Source organism: Setaria italica, chromosome V (genome assembly GCF_000263155.2).
Source record: "Setaria italica strain Yugu1 chromosome V, Setaria_italica_v2.0, whole genome shotgun sequence".
Lineage (NCBI taxonomy): Eukaryota > Viridiplantae > Streptophyta > Magnoliopsida > Poales > Poaceae > Setaria > Setaria italica.
Genome location: NC_028454.1, coordinates 40,530,945 through 40,548,506, shown reverse-complemented (window position 1 = coordinate 40,548,506; position 17,562 = coordinate 40,530,945). Strand labels below are relative to the sequence as shown.

Sequence of the window (17,562 nt, the reverse complement as noted above, 5' to 3'; positions counted from 1 at the left end):
AAAGTTGTAGTGGTAGCACGCCTAGGCGTCCGAGCATCCTAGCCATGGATCCATATCACTACCAAGCCGTGTATGACCCACGCGGTTTCCCCATGATCCACCCGCAGCCCTACCTCCACCACCCGGCGGCGGCCGGCGCCCTCGGCGACAGCAGGGTGCGCGGCGGCGGCGGCGGCGGTGGAGGCGGCGTGCGGCGGCGCCCGGGGGCCAAGCTGTCGACGGACCCGCAGAGCGTGGCAGCGCGCGAGCGGCGGCACCGGATCAGCGACCGCTTCCGCGTGCTCCGCAGCCTCGTCCCCGGCGGCAGCAAGATGGACACGGTGTCCATGCTCGAGCAGGCCATCCACTACGTCAAGTTCCTCAAGGCGCAGGTCAGCCTTCACCAGGCCGCGCTCATGCAGCACGAGGAGGGATGCCCCGTGGAGCTCGCCGCCGCGTACTCCGCCGCCGTGGCTGGCGGCGCCGGCGAGGTGACGCTCGCATCACGCTGCCGTGCCGGTGCATGCGAGGCGGAGGTGGTGCAGCTCCAGGTTCCGCTGCAGGAAGCGGTGAGCTACGACCTCGCCGCCCCTCAGCTGCACGGGATCGATCCGGGGCAGATCAGCGGAGTGCACGAGCTGCCTCCGTTGCCTTCGTGCGTCTTCGCCGAGCCTGCAGCCGCAAGCTACTCTGTGTGTGACCTCGACGAAGGGGAGACTGATCTGCCCGGCTCTTATTAGCACTAGTAGCCAGAAGTCGTAGTTACATAAGGTAGCTTCCGTACGTCCGTATCTGCTAGGAACTCTCTAGTTCTTCTCTGAGCAAAAGCTTAATTAGTATTCGATGCATTTCCCCTGTCAGTCGATTAGTATTATCAGAGCCTGCAGATCTGTACTTCTGTTACTCTGTTGATCGATGATCAAAGACGGTGGGCCGTAGCCGCATGAATGTTTCCTAGCTAGTTTCTTCATATCGATGAAGAATCGGGTCTAGAGGATAAAATCATCATTGTGAACTTGTATTCTGGCTTAGTATGTCATCGTTCTTCTAACTACTACATATCACTTGCAAATTTCCATCTTTCTTTGATCCCTGTCTTCAGGTTTTACAGAAAGAGAACTCCACCATCGACGTTGATTATATAGCCAAGTCTTTGCGCAAAAAGTGAAAATATCATCACCTCTACGAGGAATTAAGGACGATGCTAAAGAATCATACTGCCTCCTATCCAAATATAAGGTGTTTATACTTCATGACTAGAATTAGTGGTGTGTGAAATGACCATATCTGCCCTACTGTCCTTGACTCTTGAAGAATTAAGTAGTGTGGTCTATGTAAGTTATGCAATATAGTTAAGAAAGCCAAAGAAGGAAAGCATGATTGCAAATATCTTGAAAGAACGACGTATACATTTACGAGGGACCTAGAACGAGTTACATTTTCGATCGAAGTATCAAACAAGGGATACGAATCTTCATTTATTTTGTATAGTAAAATTAATTGTTAGCGCTATCTGGTGTCCATTTCTAAGGCCATTCTCAATGAAGGAGTTACAATAATTGTAATCTGTTCTAAGCTGCATTTTAAGCCTGTGAGTTTCAGTAAGACCTGCAAACCACGTAGATAACATCTCGAGTGGTTATAAAACATTTTTCAACACTAATATAACTAGCTCGATGTTAAATGTTACATCCATGTTGAAAGTTGAAACTTTTTACTGTTCTATCTGTATTTAAATACTCTCTCTATATATGGCTCTTGTAGTAATTTCAAAGGGCGCAGAGGCAAGTATTAGTGAGCTACTGTTTTTCCATTTAAATTTTTTCTACTTCCTATGTCCCAATATAAGTCGATTTCTAGTTTGTCTCTAATCAAACTGTCTTCCAAATAGAAACTGGCCAATCCAAGTTTGAGTTTAGCCATGTAACGAGCTAATTTGGGCAGCGTGTAGACGCTCGCCTGCTGGTCGGATCGGATCATCGGAGGGCGTCGGCTCCCTGCACGGTGCCCAAGTGGACGCGCTAGATGATCCCCGCAGGCCGCATCCCCGTGCAGTGCTTGCTTGACTGCCTGGACTGTGCGAGAATAAAGGCTCCATTCCATTGATGAGGACGGCGACGTCCATCCGCCCGTGTGAATTGCGATCAGAGCCAAAGATTTTGGCAGAACCGGCGCTACGTTATGTAGCGGCAGCCGGCAGACGTGATGTTTTAGGGCGTTAAAATATGCCAGGGCAAAGACATATAGCTAGGCCAGCTATTCATATGTTCATGTCTGCCTGCCTCGGTCGGCGAGACCTTCAGCGACATGTGCCCGGTGAGCCCAGCTCCCGCAGCTCGCAGGTTCCTTGGCAGCGCACGGGTTGCCTTGCCGTGCCGCGCGCTCTGTGCCACGGTGCCAGGGCCGGCCAAAGCCCGCAGGGGGACCGGCCGGAGTGGCCATTGGACGGTCTGGGCTGGGTGAGACGATATACATCATCATGTGACTGAGAAACATTGTATGCCGGAAAATTTGAATCACCTCCGGCGAGAATTGGCACAGTGGCCCTCACCATCCGATCCGATCTCCATCTGGAGCGAGAATGGATTCCTTTTTCTTCTTCCTTAGCTTTTAACTTCTCTGTTCTCTAAGACAAGTAGCTAGTGATCATAAATGCATGGGCTACACATAAAAGGAGGTTCTTCTTCTGCCCTCATCTCCACCTCTTCTTCCTCTTTTTTTTTTCCCTCCGTCTTCCTCTCTTTCAGTCAATCTTCCTCCAACACACATAGTGTAACACCCAAAAACTTGAATAATTTAAATTCATTAAAATTTGCTCAAATTAAGGTGTCATTTAAATTTTAGGCATTTAATTCCATTTTCTTTAATTCAATTAATTCATCATAGGAATTATTTGTGCATTCATGCTGGTGCATTTATTTTGATTGCTTGAGTTTGAATCAAAGTTTGAATTTTGAATTTTCAAATTTGAATTCAAATTTCCAAAACCATTTTCTATTTCCCTTTCTCTTTCTTCTCCTTCTTTTCTACCTGGGCCGAAAGCTCCTTCTCCCTTCTTTTCTTTTTCTTCTCCGGCCCAGCTCGCTCTCCTCCACCGGCCTGCTTCACCGCCCGCCGGCCCCCTTCCTTTTTCCCGCGCGGCCCGTCGCTCCTTCCTCCGCGCGGCCCAGCTCCGCTCCACCGCGGCTCACGCGCGCTCGCGCCGGCCCAGCTCCGCTCGGCCTGCTCCGCCCGCCGCTTCATCCGCGCCCCGCGGCCCACGAACGCGCGCGTCGGCCCGCGAAGCTGCGTCGCCCCGCCGTTCGCCCGCGCCCGCTGACGGGTGGGTCCCACCCGTCATCTCCCTCCTCCGGCCGAATCCGGCCGGACTCCCGCAACCGCCGCGCGCCTTCTCCGCCTCGGTCTCCACCTCCGCTCCGACTCCTCCGGGGGTTTAAACCCGCGCCGCCTCTATCTCTAGCGCCCTATAAAAGCCGCCGCCCCTCCCGGTCTCCTCCACCAGCACCCGCGCCCCCGAAACCCTAGCCGCCTTGAGCTCAAGCACCGCCGCCGCTTCCCCGCCGTCGTCCGCCGCCGTCGGTGAGCTCCGGTCGACGAGGACCTCCAAAACGGGATCGCCGTGTTCCCCTCTTTCTTCTGGTGCCTTCCGCGCGTTAAACCGTGCACCGTGGCGTGATTTCGCCCAACTCCGGCGACCCGCCGCCGCTCGCCGTCGCGCGCCGCCGCTCGCCGTCGCCGGTTTTCTTTTTCCGCCGCCGCCCGCGAGTCGTCGTCGACCGCAGCCGTCGGATCAAGATCCGACGGTCAATCGCGAGTCAAATCAGACCGCGTACCGGTCAGCGTCGCCGCGCCGCGCCGCTTTTTCACTTAAGCCCTCGCCTTTTTCGCAAATCAACCCGCGGTCCAGATCGCGTTGAAAATAATTCCAGATCTGCCCTCGCATCTTTCGGTTTAGCCCTTGAGCTTTCCAGAAATCAACCCGCCGTCCGGGTTTGATATTTTTACGCGTCAGACCCTCGGTTTATACGCATAATTACGTATAAGCCCTCGGTTTTCGCGGATAGGCCCTGAAACTTTTGTTTTTCTCACAGAAAAGCCCCTGGATCTTGTTTTAATCATATCTTTTGCATCTTAACTCCGTTTTTCGTGTTCTTTATATCCCCGTGTTCGTTTTAAAGCATAGATCATCTTTTCAAGCTTATTTTCTCTGTTTAACTATGTTTGGTGTACTGTTTTCTTACTTTTGCCCATGTTTGCTTGTATGTGCTCGTGTGACGCGTGTAGACGCCCCGCAGTTCGAGGGAGTTGCCGATCAAGCTTTCGAGGAGTACGAACAGCAGGAGCAAGGCCAAGAAGGCAAGTCATGTCCTTGATCACTACCTTGTTGTCCTATACACCTTTACTTTCTCGTACTTAACATTTATGCTATGCACATGTTAGGATTAATTTGATGGGTCCCAATTAAGGTTCGCCTAGATTGATTTACCTTTGCCTTGACCAACCGGTTTACTTTATGTTGGGTAGCTCATGCTTAGTGCTTACTTGGTACTTGGTGGTTTAACTACACACAATGCTCAATCTTGCTTTACTTACGTTATACCTTTCATTAAGACAAGAACATTATTTGTTAATCGGAACATGGAGCGACCACCCAGGAAAACAGTGCTACCACAAGACTAAATGGCTCTGGTCTTGGCTGATTAATTAGAAACCTTAGTCTGGGGTGACCTTACTCGTGATGAGGCAAGAGGGGGGACTGAGTCGTTGCATTTACCTGGGATGGGTGGTGCACGCCAGACACCGAAACCTTAGCGGGTTACCACTGATTAAGGAATCTTTGTAAAGGCCTCGTAGCGTCCCTATGCAATCACACCTCGGAAGTGTGGTATGGTGCCTTGCAAACACCGCATGGTTGGGTCCAAAGTTCTTATGAACTTTTACGCGACTTGTGGGTAAAGATGTGCCACCTCTGCAGAGTGTTAAACTGATCGATCAGCCGTGCTCACGGTTAAGAGCGGCCTGGACCCTCACATGATAATATTATCGAAAGATGGATTAAACTTGTTATCATTTCATGCATTTGTTACTTACTTTATGTTCATGTTTAATTTCGGGTGGTATGAACTTATACTTAGTTAATTGCTAATAAAACTTGACCAACTTAATTAAAAGCGAATGCTACTTATGCCTTAGCCATACCTTGAATTAGCCTTACACTACACTATTTCCCACGACTTGTTGAGTACCAACCATAAGTGTACTCACCCTTGCAAAACCGCTGTTCAGACCAAGCTAGTTGGGAAGAGGAGTACTACCCCGACTTTGAGGAGTTCTAGGCGTACGTTTCTTCAGTCAGCTGCCTGTGGAGTCGTCGTCATCTTTGGAGTTCCGCTGCGTAATAATTAGCCTTTGTGGTTTATGTGAGACTTTCGGTCATGTAATAATGGTTAATACTCTCTTTATTCGATTTAACACTGTCTTTGATATTCACTATTGTCGTACATGTGTGTAACTTGATCCTGGCGCACATGTATTTAATGCACTCGATTTTGTCCTTAAAATCGGGTGTGACAAAAGTGGTATCAGAGCCGTGTTGACTGTAGGACGTTAGCCTAGTTAGAAAATGGTCGTATTTAAGGATTATAATAATCTAGTAGCCATTCCTACCTTTCTTAATTTAAATCTACTTAATTATTCTTAAACTTGATTTATCTCATCCTTATTTCTATTGTCTAGCTTCGTTCAAAATTTTATTCTAAAAATTTCTTTTTTCTTTCTGCTAGATGGCTCGCACCCGGTTGACCGCACGCAAGAGCACCCGTCCGCCGCGTCATGGCATCGCGCCGTCGCACGCCCCCGTGGATCCTTGGGACGAGGAAGAAGAGGAAGAGATCTTCCAGCAACCGGGGGATGACTCGGATGAGGACGCCGTGGCCGTAGAGCAGGAGACCACGCCGCCACCAGCACCGTCGCCAGCACCGGCGCCCGCTCCTACGCCAGCACCGGCGCCCGCTCCTGCACCAGCCCCGACGCCCGTACCGGTCGTCGACTTGACGGATGAGGAGCCCGAAGCAGATGCCGAGCCCGAGACATGGACCAAATGGGTGAAGAAAGATTATGGCCAAGGAGTGCAAATGGCCGACATCCTCAGGTGGACTTGTCACCGCTTGGGGTACAGCATGAGGCCACTCTACAAGTGCTCTCGGTTCACCCACCCTCGCTATCCCACTTTTTGGGAGGTGAAGGTTGTCCTTCGTGAGGAGCACGAAGGAGGATGGGAGGTGAAGGCTATTCACCATGATGTGACCATCAGGAGGACCATGGAGTCCGGCATTGCTGAGGCCGCCAGAAGGGCACTTGAGGTCGTCTCCCACAATGAACGGCCGCGACTGGAGCACACTTATCATCGGTTCCTTCCTTACCGAGCTAGTGGGGAAACAAGAACCTTCATCGCTACTAATGAGGGGGTTGACATGGCTACAGACTTCCTCCGCAAGTACACGTCGGCAGCTCTCACCGCACTGAATGAAGCAAACAACCACATCCAGGAGCTTCAGCAGGAGGTTCAGGAACTCCGGTGGGAGAGGGATGCAAATATGGCTGCCGCGACGGGAGCACCGCCGCCGCAGGAGTTTGCTGTTCATCCCGCTTCATCGCCGTCGCCTAAGCGTCCCCGCTACGACTCGCCCGGCGCCGCCGCAGAAGACCTCTAAGAAATTAGGAGTGCTTTAGTTTAAATTCTTGTAATCGTTAGACGTCGTTCGAGTGTGTTAGTTAAAGTGTGCTTAGCTATTTGGTTTTGTGCTACATGTTTGAGTTGGATTTTGTAATGAGTGCAGTATGTGGGGCAATTGCTACACGATACTGATCTTAATAAATAAAGTGCTTAGTTGGGTTTTATTTTCTGTTCTAAAACAGTATTTAATCTTCCTTAATCATGATCTACCATCTGTCTAAATCTATCTATCATGCAAGCTAAGCGACAATCAATTCTGTTCTCGACATTAACTGACACGCCAGTACTGTTTTATTTATATCTCGAGCTACAGAAGTCCAAATGACATGAAACCAGTGGGGTTAGTTTCAGAACTTCGTGGAGAATTTGCTGTAAATTTTTCAGAATTTTTGGAGTATCTGTCTGGGAGATGTATGCGAATTAGTAAAGCACTCAGAATCTGAAACTGTCGACCGACACTGTCAGCTTGTTAATTTTATAACTTGAGATCCAGAAGTCCGATTAAGATGATTCCAGTTGGGCTGGTTCACCAATTTAATAAGTTACGACTTGGTAATTTTTCAGTATTTATGGACACTTCTTCTGACGACCACACCTAATTAAATGGAGCTAACAGAATCTGTCTTACTTTTACATCTTGTCGCTTTATCTTTCTTAGTTAATCTTTCACACATCTATCTAAATCTATTGTCTCTAACGCTCAGATGGTAAACACCAGGTCCGGATCAGGAGTTGACCGTCCCGCGGTGCCTCGCCTCAGGGACAACAGCAGCAACCCCAACACCGCTCCGCAGCAGAACCAGCAAGCACCTGCAGGGATGGAGCAGTTTCTAGCAGCTCAGACTCAGCTTCTCGCCGGACTGACCAACACCGTGGCAGCTTTACAAGCTCAGCTGAACAATAACAACAACAACCAGCAGCAGCAGCCGCCGCCAAGGGACAGGCACAGGGAGTTCATGAGCCACAAGCCCCCGACGTTTTCACGATCTTCGGATCCATTAGATGCTGAGGATTGGCTGAAAACAGTGGAGAAGATGCTGAATATCGCCCAGTGTACTGACAGGGAGAAGGTCCTGTATGCTTCAGGACGTCTGGAAGGGCCAGCTGCTGATTGGTGGGATGCTTACACCGCCGCACATGCCAATGCTGATGGCATTACCTGGGATGAGTTCAGGACTAGCTTCAGAAGTCATCATATTCCTTCTGGGTTGATGAAGCTTAAGAAGAAGGAGTTTCTTGCTCTCAAGCAGGGGAACATGACAGTGGCAGAGTACAGGGACAAGTTTATCCAGTTGTCCCGATATGCTCCAGAAGATGTTGCTGATGATGAGCAGAAGCAGGAGCTGTTCTTGGATGGGTTGATTGGACCACTCCAATATCAGCTTATGTCGCACACCTTCCCCAGTTTCCAGAAGATGCTAGACAAGGCGATTGGCCTGGAACACAAGAGAAACGAGCTCGGGGAGATGAAGAGGAAATTCAATTCCTAGTCGTCTTCAGGAAGCAACACCCGCCCTCGCTTTGCTCCACAGCAAGGGACGCCGTTCCGCGCAGGGGGCCCGAGTGGGAACTTTGGGCAGCAGTCATTCCCGCGCCCTGCTTAGCAGTCATTCCAGCGCCCCAGCCCTCAGTTCCAGCGTCCAGGGATGCAGACTCCGCGCCCCGGCTTTACGCAGAACCGCCAGATGACCCCTACTGGCACTCCAGCAAGGCCCAATGCTCCAGTGGGTCCTACTTGCTTCAAGTGTGGCGAGGCTGGTCATTATGCCAGCTCTTGTCCTAAGAGAGGTGGACCAGCTACCCCCGTGCAGAACAACAGTGCTCCTCGGCAGAATCAGATGCAGCAACCGAGGAATGGGAACCAGACCCCACAAGGCAATCAGGGGCAGCAAAGCTTTGTTCGTGGCAAGGTGAACCACATGGAAGCCGAGACTGCTAAAGAGGCTCCAGATGTAGTGCTCGGTATGTTCTTTGTCAACTCTGCCCCCGCATCAGTTTTATTTGACTCTGGAGCATCGCATTCTTTTGTCACTAGTCATTATGTAGCAAAACATAATCTACCCATGCATACCATGAGGCGCCATATGCTAGTAAGTTCACCTGGGGGGTCAATGAAGGCTCAATACATCTGTCCACAAGTTAAACTGAGAATAATGGGTATAGAGTTTCCGGCTGATCTTATCGTCCTTGAGTCCGGTGGAATCGATGTAATTCTGGGAATGAGATGGTTAGCCGCTTTTGATGCGACAATTCAGTGTGCCAAGAGGACAGTTCTGCTCACAGGTCCTGATGGAGAGAAAGTGGAGTTTGTAGCTACTCTACCCTCAGCGGCAGATTGTGCAGTTAATCAGTTGGCTGGAAAATCCTTGGAAGATATCAAAGTGGTGTGTGACTATCCGGATGTGTTCCCCGACGATTTACCAGGTAGGCCACCTGACCGCGACATTGAATTTGCTATTGATCTTTTACCTGGTACTGCACCTATCTCCAAACGTCCATATAGAATGTCGGTTGAACAATTAAAAGAATTGAAACAACAACTAGAGGAATTATCAGCAAAACAGTTTATTCGGCCTAGTTCATCACCATGGGGAGCACCGGTTATCTTTGTGCCAAAGAAGGACGGTACTCAGAGGATGTGTGTGGATTATAGAGCACTAAACGAGGTGACCGTCAAGAACAAGTACCCATTGCCTCGCATTGAGGATTTGTTCGATCAGATGAGAGGAGCCAAGGTATTCTCCAAGATTGATTTGCGATCGGGATATCATCAGATGAAGATCAGGCCGTCTGACATACCCAAGACCGCTTTCACTTCCAGATATGGTCTCTTCGAGTATACGGTAATGTCGTTCGGACTAACAAATGCTCCAGCTTACTTAATGTATCTGATGAATAAGGTATTTATGGAGTACCTGGATAAGTTCGTTGTGGTGTTCATCGATGACATCATGATTTACTCCAAGAGTGAGGAAGAACATGAGGAACACTTGAGGTTAGTGCTTCAGAAATTGAGGGAACATCAGTTGTATGCTAAATTCAGCAAGTGTGAGTTCTGGATAAAGGAAGTCTCTTTCCTTGGTCATATCATCTCCGATGGTGGAATTTCAGTGGATCCAGGCAAGGTTAGGGATGTCTTGAAGTGGAATCCGCCGCAGACCGTAACTGAGATCAGGAGTTTTCTCGGACTTGCAGGCTATTACCGCAGATTCATTGAAGGATTCTCCAAGATCGTGAAGCCCCTCACTACGCTCCTAGAAAAAGGAAGGGAATTCAAATGGACAGAGGCATGTCAGGCAAGTTTTGAGGAACTGAAGAAGAGGTTGACCACAGCTCCAGTATTGGTAATGCCAGATCTACACAAGGGGTTCGACATATATTGTGATGCATCTCGACAGGGTTTAGGCTGTGTTCTGATGCAGGAAGGTCATCGCCTATGCTTCCAGGCAATTGAGGAAACATGAACAGAATTATCCGACTCATGATCTGGAGTTAGCCGCAGTGGTTCATGCCTTGAAGATTTGGAGACACTACATCCTGGGGACTAAGTGTCAGATCTATACTGATCACAAGAGTCTCAAGTACATTTTCACTCAGAAGGACCTTAATCTGAGACAGCGACGATGGCTAGAGCTCATCAATGATTATGATCTGGAGATTCACTACCATCCTGGTAAGGCTAACCTGGTTGCAGACGCTTTAAGTCAGAAGGGTCATGTTAACTTAGCCTTAGCATTCCAGCTACCTGATGAATTGATGAAAGAATTTGAGAGGCTCAACTTGAGCATCGTTGCGCATACTGAGGGAGCAGCGATGGAAGTGGAGTCGACTCTAGAGCAAGAGATACGGGCAGGACAGCTTGAGGATGCCAAGGTCAAGGAAATCAAGGAGATGGTTAAAGAAGGAAGAGCCACAGACTATACAGAAGACTCTCAGGGAACCTTATGGGTCAAAGGAAGGATTTGGGTACCCGAGGTGGGAAATCTTCGTGAGACGATCTTGAAAGAAGCTCACGATTCTGCTTATTCCATCCACCCCGGAAGCACCAAGATGTATCAAGATCTTAAGCAGAAGTATTGGTGGCCCGGAATGAAGAAAGATGTAGCTGCACATGTAGCCGTTTGCGACATATGTCAAAGGGTTAAAGCTGAACACCAGAGGCCAGCTGGATTGCTTCAACCGTTAAAAGTGCCTGAATGGAAGTGGGAAGAGGTCGGCATGGACTTTATAGTTGGATTGCCCCGCACTCAAGCTGGTTATGACTCAATCTGGGTTATTGTTGACAGATTGACGAAGGTAGCACACTTCATTCCAGTAAAGACAACACACTCTGGGGCAAGGTTAGCAGAGTTGTATATGTCAAGGATAGTATGTTTGCATGGTGTGCCCAAGAAGATTGTGTCTGACCGAGGTACTCAGTTCACGTCACGCTTCTGGCAGAAATTACATGAATCTCTAGGCACAAGGTTGAATTTCAGTTCTGCTTATCACCCTCAGACAGATGGACAGACCGAGAGAACAAATCAAATATTGGAGGATATGTTAAGAGCATGCGCATTAAAGCATGGAGGCAGTTGGGACAAGAGTCTACCTTATGCAGAGTTCTCCTATAATAACAGTTATCAAGCCAGTCTCAAAATGTCACCATTTGAGGCATTGTATGGTAGAAAGTGCCGAACACCCCTTTATTGGAGTGAAACAGGAGAGAGTCAGCTATTCGGGCCAGAAATTATACAAGAGGCAGAAAGACAGGTCCAGATCATCCGGGAAAACTTGAGGACTGCTCAGTCTCGACAGAAGAGTTATGCTGACACCAGAAGAAGAGAATTGACCTTTGAGTTAGGTGATTATGTGTATCTCAAGGTATCGCCCATCAGGGGTATGCGCAGATTCAAGGTCAAAGGGAAGCTATCACCGCGATTCATCGGTCCGTTCAAGATTCTTGAGCGAGTGGGACAAGTAGCCTATCGACTGGAGTTGCCTAACCAGTTGTCGGATGTACACGATGTGTTCCATATCTCACAGCTTAAGAAGTGCCTCAGAGTTCCCGAGGAACAGTTGCCAATGGAGGAATTGGATGTTCAGGATGATCTCACTTATACAGAACACCCCATTAAAATTTTGGATACTATGGAAAGGGTTACAAGAAATCGGACGATCAGAATGTGCAAGGTTCAGTGGAGTCACCATACAGTGGACGAGGCAACTTGGGAAAGAGAGGATGAGTTACAGAAGGAATTTCCCCATCTCTTTGCAGGATCTTCCGAATCTCGAGGACGAGATTCTTCTTAAGGGGGGTAGGATTTGTAACACCCAAAAACTTGAATAATTTAAATTCATTAAAATTTGCTCAAATTAAGGTGTCATTTAAATTTTAGGCATTTAATTCCATTTTCTTTAATTCAATTAATTCATCATAGGAATTATTTGTGCATTCATGCTGGTGCATTTATTTTGATTGCTTGAGTTTGAATCAAAGTTTGAATTTTGAATTTCCAAATTTGAATTCAAATTTCCAAAACCATTTTCTATTTCCCTTTCTCTTTCTTCTCCTTCTTTTCTACCTGGGCCGAAAGCTCCTTCTCCCTTCTTTTCTTTTTCTTCTCCGGCCCAGCTCGCTCTCCTCCACCGGCCTGCTTCACCGCCCGCCGGCCCCCTTCCTTTTTCCCGCGCGGCCCGTCGCTCCTTCCTCCGCGCGGCCCAGCTCCGCTCCACCGCGGCTCACGCGCGCTCGCGCCGGCCCAGCTCCGCTCGGCCTGCTCCGCCCGCCGCTTCATCCGCGCCCCGCGGCCCACGAACGCGCGCGTCGGCCCGCGAAGCCGCGTCGCCCCGCCGTTCGCCCGCGCCCACTGACGGGTGGGTCCCACCCGTCATCTCCCTCCTCCGGCCGAATCCGGCCGGACTCCCGCAACCGCCGCGCGCCTTCTCCGCCTCGGTCTCCACCTCCGCTCCGACTCCTCCGGGGGTTTAAACCCGCGCCGCCTCTATCTCTAGCGCCCTATAAAAGCCGCCGCCCCTCCCGGTCTCCTCCACCAGCACTCGCGCCCCCGAAACCCTAGCCGCCTTGAGCTCAAGCGCCGCCGCCGCTTCCCCGCCGTCGTCCGCCGCCGTCGGTGAGCTCCGGTCGACAAGGACCTCCAAAACGGGATCGCCGTGTTCCCCTCTTTCTTCTGGTGCCTTCCGCGCGTTAAACCGTGCACCGTGGCGTGATTTCGCCCAACTCCGGCGACCCGCCGCCGCTCGCCGTCGCGCGCCGCCGCTCGCCGTCGCCGGTTTTCTTTTTCCGCCGCCGCCCGCGAGTCGTCGTCGACCGCAGCCGTCGGATCAAGATCCGACGGTCAATCGCGAGTCAAATCAGACCGCGTACCGGTCAGCGTCGCCGCGCCGCGCCGCTTTTTCACTTAAGCCCTCGCCTTTTCCGCAAATCAACCCGCGGTCCAGATCGCGTTGAAAATAATTCCAGATCTGCCCTCGCATCTTTCGGTTTAGCCCTTGAGCTTTCCAGAAATCAACCCGCCGTCCGGGTTTGATATTTTTACGCGTCAGACCCTCGGTTTATACGCATAATTACGTATAAGCCCTCGGTTTTCGCGGATAGGCCCTGAAACTTTTGTTTTTCTCACAGAAAAGCCCCTGGATCTTGTTTTAATCATATCTTTTGCATCTTAACTCCGTTTTTCGTGTTCTTTATATCCGCGTGTTCGTTTTAAAGCATAGATCATCTTTTCAAGCTTATTTTCTCTGTTTAACTATGTTTGGTGTACTGTTTTCTTACTTTTGCCCATGTTTGCTTGTATGTGCTCGTGTGACGCGTGTAGACGCCCCGCAGTTCGAGGGAGTTGCCGATCAAGCTTTCGAGGAGTACGAACAGCAGGAGCAAGGCCAAGAAGGCAAGTCGTGTCCTTGATCACTACCTTGTTGTCCTATACACCTTTACTTTCTCGTACTTAACATTTATGCTATGCACATGTTAGGATTAATTTGATGGGTCCCAATTAAGGTTCGCCTAGATTGATTTACCTTTGCCTTGACCAACCGGTTTACTTTATGTTGGGTAGCTCATGCTTAGTGCTTACTTGGTACTTGGTGGTTTAACTACAAACAATGCTCAATCTTGCTTTACTTACGTTATACCTTTCATTAAGACAAGAACATTATTTGTTAATCGGAACATGGAGCGACCACCCAGGAAAACAGTGCTACCACAAGACTAAATGGCTCTGGTCTTGGCTGATTAATTAGAAACCTTAGTCTGGGGTGACCTTACTCGTGATGAGGCAAGAGGGGGGACTGAGTCGTTGCATTTACCTGGGATGGGTGGTGCACGCCAGACACCGAAACCTTAGCGGGTTACCACTGATTAAGGAATCTTTGTAAAGGCCTCGTAGCGTCCCTATGCAATCACACCTCGGAAGTGTGGTATGGTGCCTTGCAAACACCGCATGGTTGGGTCCAAAGTTCTTATGAACTTTTACGCGACTTGTGGGTAAAGATGTGCCACCTCTGCAGAGTGTTAAACTGATCGATCAGCCGTGCTCACGGTTAAGAGCGGCCTGGACCCTCACATGATAATATTATCGAAAGATGGATTAAACTTGTTATCATTTCATGCATTTGTTACTTACTTTATGTTCATGTTTAATTTCGGGTGGTATGAACTTATACTTAGTTAATTGCTAATAAAACTTGACCAACTTAATTAAAAGCGAATGCTACTTATGCCTTAGCCATACCTTGAATTAGCCTTACACTACACTATTTCCCATGACTTGTTGAGTACCAACCATAAGTGTACTCACCCTTGCAAAACCGCTGTTCAGACCAAGCTAGTTGGGAAGAGGAGTACTACCCCGACTTTGAGGAGTTCTAGGCGTACGTTTCTTCAGTCAGCTGCCTGTGGAGTCGTCGTCATCTTTGGAGTTCCGCTGCGTAATAATTAGCCTTTGTGGTTTATGTGAGACTTTCGGTCATGTAATAATGGTTAATACTCTCTTTATTCGATTTAACACTGTCTTTGATATTCACTATTGTCGTACATGTGTGTAACTTGATCCTGGCGCACATGTATTTAATGCACTCGATTTTGTCCTTAAAATCGGGTGTGACACATAGCAAACTACGCAACAAAAGAATCAACTGCCTCATCAATCCCTTCATTTTTACGTTTTAAAAAAATCAATTTCTTCATTTTAAGCGATGAGTTGCACCATTTTCTATCGCGTGACCCTATCATTTTCATCTAGGGCAGTCCTCTAGCGGCCGCCCTCGCCCCCGCTGAGTGCTCCCACAGTCCCACCGTCACCCTCGGCGTATCTTTGGCCCCTCGGCCCTTTCTTTTACTCCGCCTCTGGCAAGCGGCTCCCAGCCCGTCTACATTGTTGTGCCATCATTGCCGTCTACCTGCTACCTTCTCTTCTCCCGCCCTCGCACAACCACGATGCTGACATGCCCCCATCTCCGACCCCACCTACCGTCCTCCTACCGCTCGCAGCTTCGGCGGCGACCTCGCCGCACCGCCTGGCCGTGGCCTACATACGTGTCACGACCGTCAACCACATGACTAGAGCTCCTCATAAACACTGGAATAGTCTTGACCACCCGCCGCGTATTCCGCATAAACTTAGTTTAGCTTGTGTAAAGTTAAAATTATATTATTTTTGAGATGGAGGGATAAAGTCCTCGTATGGTCCGTCCACACAACTGTGAAGCGCATGCATGGTGCAGTGTTGTGAAGTCCTACCTCGGGTCTTGACAAAAGAAATCCCATGATCAGCATGGGTCTCAGCGTGGAGACACGCAACTCTGTTCGCTTCAGCTTATCAGCCGGCTTATCAGCCATTGAACAGTATTTTTCTCTCACAACAAATCAGCTGTTTCAGCTTTTCAGCCGCCTTATAAGTCCATCCGAACATGCCGACAAATTTAGGATGAGCCTGGCCCAATCGTCAGTGGCACGGGTCACCCTGCAGTTTCCCAAATTTGGGGTTTCTCCTGGGCCTGGTCGCCAGACTCGCCACTGCTCAGGTAGTGCAGGACTGGCTCTCGTCTTTTCTTTTTTTTCCTTCGGACTGCCAACATTGTTTCATTGGGAACAAAAAGGATACGATGGCATGATCGGCATGAAGACCTTACGGTAAGTCATGCAGGTGCCGAAGAATATGAATATATGTGCCCAGCACAAACTGATGATCGTAATGATGCTGCCAAAGTTGATAACCGCACGGAAAGCCGTTGGATCCGGCTGTGAACATGTGCTGTTCAGTGTTCACGAACATCCACGGCCGACCCGTGCTGGCTCGGCTGTCCCCGTGCTTGCCCCTCGCGCTCACCGTGCTTTACCAGACCACAACACGCATAGCTGTATCTTGCATCCATCGGTGCCTAGCAATTTGGCAGACCTGTGTACAGTTGTGAGCACCCGTCCTTTACCTACCCACTCATGCTGCACTGCATCATTCCCGTTTTGACACTCTGTGGTTGTTACCATCAATCCTCCTCACTTCTTTTCGTTAAAAAGGAAAATCCTCCTCACTTCTCAGCCTTCGCAGCAGAAAAGCTCCTACCTGTTCCGGGCCTGAAGAGACCGTTCGAGGTAAAACCTCACGTGCCCAGCTTCCAAGATAAGGATCGGGTGCAGATAAGTTTGTGCGAAGTGCATTTTAAAATACCACTGCTTCAAAACGTTCGTGCGAAGTACAGTCTGCACCCACTGAGTTTACTGCTACACCAGATGTGATTCTTTCAGAACTTTCTAGACTCCAGGCGACCAACCTTTCCAATTAGCTAGGGGGGTGCGCTAAACTTTAGCAGTGCAACATCGAATATTCAGATACTAATTAGTAAGACTAAACATAAACTAATTATAAACTAATTGCAGAACCTGTGGGCTAATTCACGAGACGAATGTATTAAAGCTAATTAATCCATCATTAGCAAATAGCTTAATAGGTTCGTCTCGTGAATTAGACTCCATCTGTGCAACTAGTTTTGTAATTAACTTATATTTAATACTTCTAATTAGTATCAAACATTCAATATGACATGTGCTAAATTTTAGCAGATGGGAGCCTAACAAGCCTAAGGCGCTTCTCAAGAAACATCGCGGTTTATCCTGATAACGACCACACTTCCTTCAACTGCCAGTAGTGGCAAAGTCAGGCCGTGCATGGGGCCACCCTTTTTCAAACAAAGAAAACTAAGAAAGGAAATTCTGATGCTTCCCTAAACGCGTAGTGACCGGCAAATCCCACACAGCTAGCCGCAAATTGCTGTTGCATCTAGAGAGCCACTGGTTGGCTAGCTAGGTCCGAATAAGGGGGTGTTTGGCTCCCACATGCTAGTGCACCTGTCATATCGGATGTTTGATACTGATTAGGAGTATTAAATATAGTCTAATTACAAAACTAACTACACAGATGGAGTCTAATTCGTGAGATGAATTTATTAAGTCTAATTAGTCCATAATTTGACAATGTGGTGCTACAGTAACTTAATTGGCCTTAATAGATTCGTCTCGCGAACTAGTCTAGGGATTATGCAATTAGTTTTATAATTAGCTCACGTTGAATCTTCCTAATTAGCATCCGAACATCCAATATGACACGTGCTGAAGTTTAGCACCTGGTAACATGCATAGCATCTTTATCCTTTTTGTGTCCCACTCTACATGAACACGACCGACCCAGCAGTCGTTAGCACGTTTCTTGGTTAGGAGTATTCGTCAAACCTTTCGACGAGAGGGAATTTCAGCAGACGGTCACTGCAAATCGCTTGCCGAAAAAGCTTAGAACCGCCTGGATCCCTCACGCCGCCCAGCCCAGGCCGCCCATTTGAAGCGAGCACGCGCT

At 48.9% G+C, this 17,562-nt stretch overlaps 1 protein-coding gene across 1 annotated transcript; it reads left to right on the top strand.

The window, feature by feature from the left end:
* On the top strand, positions 1 to 829 carry LOC101760315 (transcription factor LAX PANICLE). The gene has a single exon (XM_004970393.2). The coding sequence runs from the start codon at positions 45 to 47 to the stop codon at positions 717 to 719; it is 675 nt and encodes a 224-aa protein (XP_004970450.1). The 5' UTR covers positions 1 to 44; the 3' UTR covers positions 720 to 829.
* The last annotated feature ends 16,733 nt before the right edge of the window (positions 830 to 17,562 follow it).